This window comes from Mustelus asterias, chromosome 22 (genome assembly GCF_964213995.1).
Source record: "Mustelus asterias chromosome 22, sMusAst1.hap1.1, whole genome shotgun sequence".
Classification (NCBI taxonomy): domain Eukaryota; kingdom Metazoa; phylum Chordata; class Chondrichthyes; order Carcharhiniformes; family Triakidae; genus Mustelus; species Mustelus asterias.
Window position 1 is genome coordinate 62,065,829 of NC_135822.1, and position 14,389 is coordinate 62,080,217.

The following is a 14,389-nucleotide window of genomic DNA, read 5'->3' on the forward strand; positions in this document are numbered from 1 at the left end:
CTCAAAACAGTTGGTGTAAATAGTTCGGACAAAATGACACAGATCTCCAGAACGAATACCCCTCCTCTTAGCTTGCACAAAATTTGCCATTCCAAGAATGTTAAAAGAAATGAAATGAATACATCATTGCCCTCATGAAGTCATCCCACGTTACAAAAGGGTGACTGTTTAAAGTCAGCAACAAGCACTCAATAATATCCTATTCACTTCCTGATCAAGAGAAAGCTACAGTCAAATAGCACTAACAACCAGCCTATGAAAGAAAGTCATGGATTTCTTCAAAGGTTTCTAAATAATTTAGGATGGAGAAAAAGTCCATCAGTCACACTTGTGATCTGACTACATTAAAATAAAGAGAATGCGTAAAAGCTCCACTACAATTTACAAAGCTGTTCGAGGCACTCTGCATTTTGCAAGCTGAAGTTCAGGTGGTTTGTTGTTGCCAAAGAAATATTCAGAGATTTCTATTTTCACAAGTTTAAGTGTATTTGTGCACCTGTATTTTTGATAAATGCAAAGGCAGGTTTGGGATTAAACCACCCAGACCACCATAGTCATCAGTTCATGTGCCAAGCTATGGCCCATTTGGTGCTCTTGGTAGGGTTCGAAGTGGAAGTGCAGTAGGTAAATGATCAACAGATTTTCCTGCTCCTAATCTCTGGGCAGTGACGCATGCTAGATATTGCATGTCTAACTATCAGCTAAGAACTAGCTTTGCCTTCATTTCTGAGCAGCAGTGGCTGTCAGAGGTTGGCACATCAAGGCTGTCTACTAATGTGAGGATCCCTGTGGGACTACCTTCAGGAAGGGGAGTCACTTCCTTCCTGAGAAAAAATGGCAGAGGCAACTTTATTCTTCTCGTTTTGGATCTTCCCATCCAAAACACCATTTCTGATTAATAGAGTACAATTGAATAACAGTCATAGTTACTGGATTAACAATCCAGTGGTCCAGAGTTCAAATATCACCACTGCTAGTTGTGAACTGATTTGCGTAAATCTTTGGGGGGGAAAAAGAACTTGCTTGGTTAATACATTTCCTTCAGCAACTCCCAATCCCACCTGCTCAGGTTTATAAATGACTTTTTTTCTGACTGACTGTTCAACGCCCTCTCAGAACACTCCAGCATCAGCTTCCCAGAGTAGCAAAGGACAAGCAGCGAATATGACCTTGTAACGCTCACATCCCAAAAAGGAATTTTTAAAAAATCAGAGTGTGGATTTTTTTTTCCAGGCATCTGGTACCACAAAACAACGAGAGTGATCTGTGCAATCTTGGATTTAACCATCAAGAGACACAGAACATAGACCCAACATTGCTGATTATGAAATGATACTTACTCATTTCTCTTCAAGTGGACAATGTGTTCACGGCCTTCCACCTGAATGGCATATGACAGTCCGTCCTGAGGCATTCAACATAATAAAAAGCAGTCATTAGCAAATTCTTTTGGATTTTTTAAATACGTTATTAGCAAATTACAATTAATTACATGTGCAAACTTACAAAGATTAAGGGGGAAAAAAACCTTTGAAACCACATTCTTCTCCCCGATAGAATGTGTGTTGAAAAAAGTGGATTGAAACCTCTTACTCAGGCATCAGCAATCTAGAGGAAATCTTCAAAGGCTTGTAAATAATTTAAGACAAGTCCATCAGTTACTCTTGCGATCTGACCACATTATATGGAGAGAGGAATCGTAAAAGCTTGACTCCAATTTCCAAAGCTGCATTCTGCATTTTGCAATCCATGCAAGCTGAACTTCAGATGGCTTGCTGTGACCAAAGAAATATTCAGAGATTTCTACTTTCACAAGTTGAAGTGTATTTGCGTACTTGTGTTTTGGATAAATGCACAATCGCAAGAGTAACTAATGGACTTTTTCTCAGTCTTAAATTATTTACAAGCCTTTGAAGAAATCCATTTCTTGAGAAAATATTTGTTCATTGGAATCCTGTAACACTGGAATCCCTCCCCAGGGGTAGTTACAATGTTCACATTTCTAAATGGATTGGTCTATTGAGTTGCAACTTTGTTCGCTTGCTGAGTAACTGATCTCCATTAGTAGAGGAGAGGATAAATGGAGGAAGACAAGTTACTCTTCTGACATGTTTCCAGTTGATTACAGAAAACTAATAGCAGGGTCCAGGGCAATGGATTATCAAGCTCTGCTTTCCCACGAATAAAACATCTGACAGCAAGCAGGTGGAGGGGTGAGAGAGTAAAGGTTTCCAATTACATGATCACAACACTGATCTGGGATGGTCCTTCCCTCCCCTCTGTCAAAATTTATACTGGCCTCTTAGTTCAAACAATGAATGTAATTATTAGAAAACATGTGAATTGTGTGCTAAGCCTCACTTAGCATCTAAGGCAATTTTATTTACCACTTGAAACAGCTCAGTAGCCACAGTGGATTTTAAGCAGATTTTGGCAAATCTGCAATTTGTGCCAAATATTGTGGAGCTGCATTATTTGTACAGCCATAGAAACTAAAAGCAACTAAACAACTAACGGGCCAGCCTGAGCTCAGCAGTGGCACTCTTGTCTCCGAATAAAAAGTTGCAAGCGCAAAGCCCTGCACGTAATCAAGACAGGTGCTGATAGATTTTTCAAAATGTCTTGGGACATGACGCAAAACCCGGGTTCAGACTGCCATCTTTTGGTTGAGAGATCTTCTCTCTGAACTGGACACAACTTGTTCAAGGTGCACTATTCAAGGAAGATCTTCCTATGCCTTGATGAACAGTTATCGCTCAACCAACATCACTAAAACAAACCATCTGGTCCCTTTATCTCCTTGCTGTGTGAAAATAGTTGCCACATTTCCCGACATTGCAACATGTTATTGGCTTTGCAATGCTAAGATTCTGAGGTGAGAAAAAGCACAATATAACTGAAAGTTCTGCATTTCTGAAACCAACACTTTTCTTGCATGAAACAGCAAAGGGGGACATAGCTGCTAAATCTGATCGAAAAAAAACTCAGAACCGGGGGGTCATCATCTAAAACTTAGAGCCAGACATTTCAAGGGTGAAACTAGGACATAGTTCTATGTGTAAATGGTGACAGAAATCTGAAACTCTTTTCATATGGCAATTGGTGCTAGATAATTGTTAATCTGAGATTGGTAGACTTTTGGTAATCAAAATATATTAAAGGCTATGGGGAAACCATGGGTTTGTGCAGTGAGTTCACAGAACAGTCAAAAGATGCAGAGGACTCTCAAAAGGCTAAATAGCTGGTTGCTGTTCCAATGATCTTACTTGAAATTTGAGGTGAAGAATATGATAAACAGAACACTTGCAATAAAAGTGTTTAAAATAATCTGTCCAACAAAATCAGTTTCCTCAAGACTTTGAGCAATGTCCCAAAAGGTATTTCGAAAAAAGTAGCCTAACTCTAACCCGAATGCACATCAAAGAAATCCCCTCTTTTTAAAATCAATCACAGCAGAGAATGTGACCATTCTGTTCTTGCACAAAAAGGAGGATCTATGTCAAGAACATGTCAACTAAGCGTCCAGGAAACACACAAGGCACTGGTGGGCTGTAACGTCACATGGATTTCTTGGCTGACTATCAAGCTTATAAGATCCTGGCAGAAACTAAACAAAAATAAATGAAAACAGCTTGAAGTGTTTGAATCCTTGTAATAAAATCTAGGGTTTATTTTTTTTAAACTGCAGATAAAGGTTGCATGGCAATGAATTCCTCTGGTAGCATAGCTGAAAACAGGCCATCAAAATTCCAAGGTTTAAAGAATGCACCCATTAGTGTAAACAATAAAGTCGAATGTTTACATTAAGTACATAACTTAACTTTCATCAGACCTTCCTTGTATTGTTTCACTGGCACAGTTATAAACATGAGAGGTCTCGCTGACCAAATTAAATTGTTTTGCGCAACTACAGGGTGCTGCCTCATCAAAGTTACAGAATGATTCAGCAGAGAGTTAGGAAATTATCTGATTCATACTTCAATGAAACGGACTAAAGAATGAGTTATATTTTGAAATACAGTGTCAAAACCTGTGGCCGCAAGAGGAATCTCATCTATTGCAACACAAACTTACAAAGGATATAGAGCAGTAAAACAGGTCGTTCAACTCAACCAGTCCACGCCGGCGTTTACGCTTCACTTAGCCCTCCTCCCACCTTTTACCATCTAAATCTACTATCATAACGATCTATTCCCTTCCCCTCAAATGCTTATCTAACTTCCCCTGAAATGCCACTGTCCTTAATCGCTTCAAACACTCCCTGTGGTAATAGGTTCCACATGCTTAACCATTCTTTGGGTCAAGAAATTATAGGGTAATAGAATTCTCTCTTAGAATTCTTGGTGACTACCTTATACTGGTGGTTTCCGATTATGTTCTTCCCCACACTCCAATCACTCTATCAAAAGATTTTATAATTTTAAAGGCCACTGTTAGATCACCCCTCAGCCTTCTTCTACCAAGAGTCACAGCCTGTTAATAGTTTCCTCATATTCATACCCATGCATTTTGGATATTATCCTTGTAAATCATATCTGCACCCTCTCCAGTGCCTCTATATCCCTTTTATAATATGGCAACCAGAACGGCACTGTACCGTTAAGTGTGGTCTGACCAAGGTCCTCGTTTAGACCACTTTTCAATTCTATCCCACTATAAATAAATCCTGTTGTGCTTTTAATAGTTTGTGTGCTTGTACCCTGAAATTGCTTTGTTCCTCTACCCTAGGCTTGTCAAACCGGCAGCCTGCTTGCCACACTGTGGCCTGAGAAGCCCCTCTACGTGGTCGCTGGAACCACTGAACTGGTCAGTGAAATTGAAAATTTCTGGAAAGGACTGCTCTTCCAGTCACAGCCTGTTTGCTGTGGAAATGAGCCTATCAGCAGCAAGCATGGGAGAGAAAAAGGCTATTATGGGAGGCGCAGCTAACTGAGGCAGCTGCGAGTATGTGGAGATAGGAAGAGACAGGGGGAGAGAGAGATTTTTGGGGTCAGACAGTAAGTCCACTTTTCTTTCGGCTCACGTCCAACCCTTGCTACTCCCTGTGGTGCCTTGCCCTTATCTTGTGGCTTGTTGTCTTCCTGTCTCCTGGGCCTCAGGGGGAGAGAGTGACTGTTGGTCACAAGGGACCACACGTACTCCCCATTTTGCTCTCCATAGATACTGCCAGGGCTGCTGAGTATTGCCAGCACTTTCTGTTTTGATTTCAGAGTTCCAGTAACCGCCCTATTATGCTTTTATCACACAAGCTCAAAGAACCTGAACAGGAAGATCAAGTTAGATAATAGTTTCATTTTTTAGCAGGAGGCAAGGGCAAGATTTCTGAAAAAGCAGTGTTAGAAAACTTGCAGATTCCACTGTCACGCATATAAAAGATTTCACTTCTAAATAGGCTCAGTCAAATTTTAAGATATGCTCTCTGATTATGGATTTCCTCAATCAGAGGAAATGGTTTCTCTGTGCCTACCCTAGCTAACCCCTTAATTGTTCAAAATACCCTCTAACTCAATTGGATCTCCTTCAACAATCTGGTAATACAAGGCAATCTGTTTTCAAACAAGCTTTCCCGGGTCCTTTGCATCATAAAGACTGAGCAACACAGTACAGCCATGCTAGTCAACAGCATAATGATTTTCCAACATACCTGATGAGAAGGAGATAGACCAGCATCTCGCTTTTCTCTTTCTGTCAACTGTCGTGGGATTGTAATTTCATACGCAGACAGTTTTGACGTTTGATCAGATGCTGGATGCGAATCATCTATGAAAGAGAAGCAAAAACATGAAATTCAGTTTATGCCATTAACATTTACACAAGAAATTTGTAAAATGCTGTTCATAAATTTTTTTAAAGTAATCAATTAGGAGCTAATGATGTGACTTGTCCACCATTTGGTCAACAGTTTTCAAGCGTGATGCCATGTCAGCTACGACTCTCACCAACTTTTACAGATGCACTGTAGAAAGCATTCTTTCTGGTTGTATCACAGCTTGATATGGCTCCTGCTCTGCCCAAGACCGCAAGGCACTACAAAAGGTCGTGAATGTAGCCCAATCCATCACGCAAACCAGCCTCCCATCCATTGACTCTGTCTACACTTCCCGCTGCCTCGGCAAAACAGCCAGCATAATTAAGGACCCCACGCACCCCGGATATTCTCTCTTCCGCCTTCTTCCTTTGGGAAAAAGATGCACAAGTCAGAGGTCACGTACCAACCGACTCAAGAGCAGCTTCTTCCCTGCTGCTGTCAGACTTTTGAATGGACTTACTTTGCATTAAGTTGATCTTTCTCTATACCCTAGCTATGACTGTAACACTACATTCTGCACTCTCTCATTTCCTTCTCTATGAACGGTATGTTTTGTCTGTATAGCGCGCAAGAAACAATACTTTTAACTGTATGTTAATACATGTGACAATAATAAATTAAATGCCAAGACTTGTGGCATAACCTCCAAATGGGTCCATAAATTACCTTTTTTGTTACCCTCCTGCAATGACAAATTAAAACATATTTTCCTTCAAGAGGGATTACATTTTTAGAAGGTATAAACACTTCCTTCATATATTCAGAAAAGGTTTCATCAAAAAATATCACTTTTTTGATCATTTTTCACTTTCCAAAGGCAAGTGCTTTTTCTCGGAGAATGACCTTTTCCCCAACATTGTTTCTTCCTTCCTGAACCAATTCCCTTCAACTCTGATAAACCCATCACCCGTCACTGTACTGGCAAGCAATTCAGTTTTAAAATGCCAGGAGCAGCCAGCAACACCCTACTCACTTCTGAAAAACAGTTGTCTGGACCGAACTCTCCATTGTTCCAAATTCCTGTTCAATCTTTAGTCCCATTGCTAGTGTTGCAAAACAAAAAGTGTGGGTGGGGAAGAGTTTTTTCAATTTTAACTGCCTTCGCTTCCAACTTTTTCACAATACTATTGGTGGTTCTTCACGCCAATGGCAAGAGGCCCAGTTCATAAGTTTTCTATTAAGACGGACTTCACTTCGCACTTTCCTCGAGTGGATTTTTCATCTTCATCAGTCCAAACAACTCCCATCTTGCTACCAAGTGCTTTCAAATGCTTTACAACATAGGAAGTAGGAACAGGAGGCCATTCTGCCCTTGCATCCTGCTCTGCCATTAATTATGATCATGGCTGATCATCCAACTCAACCGCCTGATCCCGCCCTACCCTCCCCATCCATGAGGTTAGCACTACTGCCTCACAGCATCAGGGACCCAGGTTCGATTCCGGGCTTGGGTCATTGCCTGTGTGGATTCTGCACATTCTCCCTGTGTCTGCGTGGGATTCCTCCGGGCGCTCCGGTTTCCTCCCGCAGTCCGAAATACGTGCAGGTGAGGTGCATTGGCCATGCCAAATTCTCCCTCAGGTGTACCCGAGCAGGGACTGGAGTGTGGCAACTGGGGGATTTTGACAGTAACTTCATTGCAGTGTTAATGTAAGCCTACCTGTGACACCAATAAATAAATTTGAAACTAAACTTTAAATATCCATGATCCCCTTTGCCCAAAGAGATAAATCTAACTCCTTCTGGAAAAAGGGGGTGATTCTTGCAGCGCAGTGAGAGCTTGTGAATCCACACAAAAGGATCCTTACTTTTTGCAATGCAGTGGGCCAGTGGAGGCCGTTTAGGGGCGCCACGGCCTCTGCAAGTCTCCGGATTGCCGGCGCTATCAGCTCAGCACCAAGAAATCGGCGCGGAGCTGTATAAATTATTAAAATGAGCATTTCAATCTAATGAGCGGGCCTGGGACTGAAGTCTACAGGCCTGCGAGAGTCTCCCTCATACCCCTTGCCAGGAGTGTTTCACTCCAGCGGGGTTTACAACAGCTCCCCACCACCGGGCATCGGGCAGTGCCAAGGGGGGTGAGCCCATGGGGGAGGGGGAACCTCTGGTTGGGCAGTGGGGGGAATCAGTGGGAGGATCTCACTGGCACACTGCACTTGGGTCTGGCCAATGATCGAGCGCGCCAACGAACAGGAGGCCAGCAGTGCAGGCCACTACGCATTCGCCGATCTCGGTGCTGACAGACCGGCGCACGCAATGGCCCGCTCAGCACGATGTTGCCGGCCTCTCCAGCGGGAATAGGCCCCGCCCACCGAGTTTTAGCGAGATTCAGGCTCGGGCACTCTGCAGTGCACAGAGTGCAGGAGATTCATTTTGAAAATCCTGCAGAAAAAACCAACTGGATTTACTCCAGTTTTTACACAAAGTCGACACTTGGAATTTTTGGGGGAGAATCGCCACCCAAAGTGTTTTGGCCTCAGCTGCTTTCTGTAGCAAGTTCCACGAGTTCTTCTAAACGCCAGTGAATATAATCCTGACTGACTCAATCTCTCCTCATATGTCAGTCCTGCCAACCCAGAAATCAGCCTGATAAACCTTCTCTGCACTCCCTCTATAGTAAGAACATTCTTTCTCAGATAAGGAGATCAACACTGCGCACAATACTCCAGGTGTGGCCTCACCAAGGCCCTGTATAATAGCAGTAAGATGTCCCTGTTCCTGTACTCAAATCCTCTCGTTATGAAAGCCAACATACCAGACTGATTCCTGGGATGGCAGACCTGACATATCAGGAGAGATTGAGTCAGTTAGGATTATATTAGCTGGAGTTTAGAAGAATAAGGTGGGGGGAATCTCAGAAGTCTATAAAATTTTAACTGGACTAGACAGGGTAGATGCAGGAACAATGTTCCTGATGGTATCCCGAACTTGCAGCCATACCATTTGCTTTCTTCACTGCCTGGTGCACCTGCACACTTACCTTCAACGACTGATGTACGAGGACACCGGGTCTCATTGCACATCCCCTGCTTCATTTATAACTATTTAGATAATCTATCTTCCTTTTTTTGCGACCAAAATGGATCACCTCATGGATCACATTTATCCCCATTATACTGTATTTTCCCACTCACTCAGCTTGTCAAAATAATACTGAAGTATCTCTGCATCCTCCTCACAGCTCACCGTCCTACCCAGCTTTGGTGTCATCTGCAAATTTAGAGATATTACATTTTGTTTCCCCCTCTAAGACATGAGTATATGTTGTGAATTGCTGGGGTCCTGCAGTACCCCGCTAGTCACTGCCTGTCATTCAGAAAAAGACCTATTTATTCCCCCTCTTTGTTTCTGCCTGCCAACCAGTTTTCTATCCATCTTAATACACTACCCCCAATCCCATAAACTTTAATTTTACACACCAATCTCTTGTGTGGGACTTAGTCGAAAGCCTTTTGAAAGGCCAAATAAACCACATCCACTTGCTCCCCCTCATCAATTCTGCTAATGACATCCTCGAAGAAGAATTCCAATAGATTTGTCAAGCATGATTTCCCTTTTAATAATCCATGTTGATTCTGTCCGATTCCACAACTGTTTACCAAGTGCTCTGCTATAAAATCTTTGATAATGGATTCTAGAGTTCTCCCGACGACCAACGTCAGGCTGACTGGCCTGTAATTCCCTGTGTTTTCTCACCCTCCCTTTTTAAACAGTGGGGTTACATTAGCTGCCCTGCAATCTGTAGGAACTGCTGCAAAGTCTCTTGAATCTTGGAAGATGACCACCAATTCATCCATTATTTCTCGGGCCACTTCCACAAGTACTCTGGGATGTAGATTATCCGGGCCTGGGAATTTATCAGCCTTCAATCCCATCAATTTCCCCATCATTTCTCTACTAATACGGATTTCCTTCAGTTCCTTCCTCTCACTAACCACTTTGTTCTCCAACATTTCTGATAGGTTATTTGTATCCTCCTTTGTGAAGGCAGAACCAAAAGTGTGTATTTAGCTGGTCAACCATTTCTTTGTTCCCCTCTTTCTGACTGTAAGGGATCTAACATTTGTCTTCACCAATCTTTTTCTTGTCACAGTCAGTTTTTATGTTCCGAGCAAGCTTCCCCTCATACTCCATTTCCCCCTTCTTAAATCAACCTCTTGGTCCTCCTTTGTTGAATTCTAAACTGCTCCCAGTCTTCAGTCTGCTGTTTTTTCCTGGCCAATTTGTATGCCTCTTGGATCTAATATTATCTCTATGTGGTAAGCCACTGTTTTATTTTACTTCTATATAACATTTTCTGTGGTATATTTTTATTAACCTTTTCACACGAGATAAGCTCTGCTGAAAGTTTATCATGTTACAATGTTGCATGTGCTGTTCTGCTCGTCACGTACTCAGTGTGTGATTTAGCTGAGCTTGGCAGAAGATCACTAACTTGTGCACAGTGCATGATCAGAGGTCTGGACGAATCAGTTTGACCACCTTATGTGATGTGTTTAATGAACCAATTAATGTAAATGGACATTCTCTGGAGTAATGAATAATAATACTGTGCAAGAACAATAGAAGGGAGAGAGAGAGATTGGTAACATCTTGACTGTAAGGGGGAGGGAAAGAGGGGGAGGGAAAGAGGGGGAGGGAAAGAGGGGGAGGGAAAGAGGGGGAGGGAAAGAGGGGGAGGGAAAGAGGGGGAGGGAAAGAGGGGGAGGGAAAGAGGGGGAGGGAAAGAGGGGGAGGGAAAGAGGGGGAGGGAAAGAGGGGGAGGGAAAGAGGGGGAGGGAAAGAGGGGGAGGGAAAGAAAGATAGAAAGGGAGAGAGAGAGAGAGAAAGAGAAAAGGAGAGAGAAAAAGAGAGAGAAAAGAGAGAGAAAAAGAGAAGAGAGAAAAAGAGAGAAAAGGAGAGAGAAAAGGAGAGAGAAAAGGAGAGAGAAAAAGAGAGAAAAAGAGAGAAAAAGAGAGAAAAAGAGAGAAAAGGAGAGAAGAGAGAAAAAGAGAGAAAAAGAGAGAAAAAGAGAGAAAAAGAGAGAAAAAGAGAGAGAAAGAGAGAGAAAGAGAGAGAAAGAGAGAGAAAGAGAGAGAAAGAGAGAGAAAAGGAGAGAGAAAAGGAGAGAGAAAAGGAGAGAGAAAAGGAGAGAGAAAAGGAGAGAGAAAAGGAGAGAGAAAAGGAGAGAGAAAAGGAGAGAGAAAAGGAGAGAGAAAAGGAGAGAGAAAAGGAGAGAGAAAGAGAAAAGGAGAGAGAAAGAGAAAAGGAGAGAGAAAGAGAAAAGGAGAGAGAAAGAGAAAAGGAGAGAGAAAGAGAAAAGGAGAGAGAAAGAGAAAAGGAGAGAGAAAGAGAAAAGGAGAGAGAAAGAGAAAAGGAGAGAGAAAGAGAAAAGGAGAGAGAAAGAGAAAAGGAGAGAGAAAGAGAAAAGGAGAGAGAAAAGGAGAGAGAGCAAGACTGAGAAGTTGGTATACATCTGCCTGTAAGAGACATCTTGAATGAACTTCTATTAAACTTGTCTAAGACCACGAGGTGTCAGTGAATTATTCAACCTCGCATCTAATTCCCCTTGTAAGCCACCTTACCCAATTTACTTTTGTGCCAGACAGGAATGAACAATTGTTGCAGTTCACCCAAGCGCTCTTCAAATGTTTGTCATTGTCTGTCAACCCTCATCCCTTTAAAAAACATTTTCTAGTCCATCAAAGCCAACTCATGCCTCATACCATCGTAGTCTCCTTTATTAAGATTCAGGACCCCCGTCTCAGAATCAACTACGTCACTCTTCATCTTGATGAAAAATTCTATCATGTTATGGTCACTCATCCCCAAAGGGTCTTGTACAACTAGATTACCAATTATTCCTTCCTCATTAGACAACACCAAGCCCAGGATGGCCTGTTCTCTGGTTGGTTCCTCAACATATTTGTCCAGAAAACCATCCTGTATACACTCCAGAAATTCCTCCCCTGTTGTACTGTGATGAATTTGATTTGTCCAGTCTATATGCAGATTAAAGTCATCCATAATTACAGATGTTATTTTATTGCATGCTTCTCTAATTTCCTGATTAATGCCAATAACCCAACATTTGATGTTGTTTCAGAAAGGGTCATCGTGTCATATGCAAGAACAGCTGCTTTCATTTCTGTTCTCAGGGATTTGTGTAGCTTTGCAGATAAACACAGCTACGAATTCCTTCAAGCATACTTCCATAACCAGTTGTGATCGCATGGCCCCTTTAAGGGGCAATTGTTCATGTGTCACATGATCCCCCCCGGGGCTTATCAGACCGGAGCACGAACCTCAGCCTATCAGGTGTTAGGACTCAGGTCCCAGGTAGGTGGAACCTGTAGTGTGAGCCTGGGAGTCTGTGGGACTTGACCTGTATCTGTATTGAGCTTTGCTTGTATATGGTTTTAACTATCGTTCAATAAATCACCATTGTTTCTAAAGGCTTCCTCGTCATATTAAAGATAAAGTCGCCATAGTCCCAGAGGGTGCTTTCCCCTTTGAGGGGGACAACTGACTGGTGGTGATTTAACCTGAGGATCACCACACCTCAGGCAAGGGGCAAGGTTGAGAAGGTGGGCCTTCATGAATAAGCTTGCACTGCAATACCCGTCGTATAGAGTTAGTGATTTTGGAGCATGAACTCTTCACCTCAATTCCTTTTAAATGCCCTTTCAGTCTACACCTCAGTAGTTACTTGTGGTAAAGCATTCATGTTTGAGTATATGTTCAAGGGCTAACAAACTTCTAACTTCTATCATTGTTATTCTGATTTAGAGTGTTTATTATTAGGTATCATGAATTCAATTGCAAGATTTAAACACAACACATGGGAGAATAGCCATCCAACTGCAAGTCATACCATCATAAACTAATAATCACACTATACACACCAAAGTACAGGAATGAGACAGAATCTGGTGAACTGGTGCGATGACAATAATCTCTCCCTCAACGTCAACAAAACTAAGGAGATTGTCATTGACTTCAGGAAGCGTAAAGGAGGACATGCCCCTGTCTACGTCAATGGGGACGAAGTAGAAAGGGTCGAGAGCTTCAAGTTTTTAGCTGTCCAGACCATCAACAACCTGTCCTGATCCCCCCATGCCGACACTATAGTTAAGAAAGCCCACCAACGCCTCTACTTTATCATAAGACTAAGGAAATTTGGCATGTCAGCTACGACTCTCACCAACTGCTGCAGATGCACCATAGAAAGCATTCTCTCTGGTTGTATCACAGCTTGGTATGGCTCCTGCTCTGCCCAAGACACAAATGTCTGAGGTCACGTACCAACCGACTCAAGAACAGCTTCTTCCCTGCTGCTGTCAGACTTTTGAATGGACAAGTTGATCTTTCTCTACACCCTAGCTATGACTGTAACACTTTTTGGAGGGCCGATGCTGTACTACATTCCGCACTCTCTCATTTCCTTCTCTATGAACTGTATGCCTTGTCTGTATAGCGTGCAAGAACCAATACTTTTCACTGTATGTGACAATAATAAATCAAATCAAATCAAAGGTTAAAAGGACATTGTTTTCAAGAATCTTTGGCCCCAGTGTTCAGTAATGTTTGCTGAACACAAAGGCCTGTGTATCATTTTTGTCAGAATGACGTTACCAACTCATTACTTCCTGGAGTTATTCCATTCTCACCAACTTGGTCATGCTCTGCAAAACAGCCTCAGCACTCAACCTCGGTTTTGCAGCTCATCAGATCAGTCCAAATATGAACAAAGATTTAAACGACACTTTTGAATCAAACTACTTTGGGAAAGAATCCAAAACTGTTTGAATGGAGAAACTGGCAAAGAGCAACCTTCAAATGACTCAGCATGAACTTGACCTGTACAGTACAGTGACTCCAACAACATTCAGTTGTATCATCAGCACTTTCACTGCAGTTGGTTTTGATACACTCAAACAGATGCTATTCCCGATCAATGAGTTGGAAAAGCTTGATTAAAATCATGTCCATCCTGCACTTCAAGTTTTTCCTCAAGCAGCTCAACTGTGAAAAGCAATTGCTTTTGTCATCACTGCTTGAAGGTTAGGGATGTCTGTCCTCTGTTGATTGGCTGAAATTGTGTTTTGAGGTGCTGTGCCAAGTGTCCTGACCTCTGGTGAAATTAGACAACCCAAGAAGATGTGGATCAGAAGCTGGGGTTTTTCCCAGGAGTGGAGGAAACACTGCAATGATCCGATCAACCAGTTCACAGAGGCTTGTGTACCAATTCCCTTCCAGGGAATAGCAAATACTTGAAAGGAAGCAAGAAAATAAAAATGTTTGTATGCCTGTGTAGGTGTAAAGGACATAAATTAGTTACTCTATTGATTTCCCTCACTCTTTCATCACAAGATATTCTTTGTAATAATTTTCAGCAATTGAAAAGCACGTAGAATTATCCAGTTGAAAGAAATATCTAGCCGTCAGGCTCTGCGATACCCTGAATAAAATCACCATATCATTGAAAATTTACGAAAATAAGCAAAATAAACTCTGCCAAATCTGAAGGATTTCTATCAACAAAAGTATTATTTTTCTCAATGTAGAGTGCAGTAATTGAGACATGCTGTACGAACTTTG

The 14,389-nt window shown here is 42.1% G+C and overlaps 1 protein-coding gene across 2 annotated transcripts in view; it reads right to left on the minus strand.

Moving 5' to 3' along the window:
* The window catches only part of LOC144510106 (disintegrin and metalloproteinase domain-containing protein 9-like), a 142,499-nt gene that overhangs the window by 104,200 nt on the left and 23,910 nt on the right, over positions 1–14,389 (minus strand). For both annotated transcript variants that reach the window (XM_078239381.1, XM_078239382.1), the window contains exons 2-3: positions 5,645–5,760; positions 1,341–1,405 (exon numbers count right to left, since the gene is read on the minus strand). In XM_078239381.1, the coding sequence (XP_078095507.1) occupies positions 1,341–1,405; positions 5,645–5,760 (181 nt within the window). The remainder of the gene's footprint in view (positions 1–1,340; positions 1,406–5,644; positions 5,761–14,389) is intronic.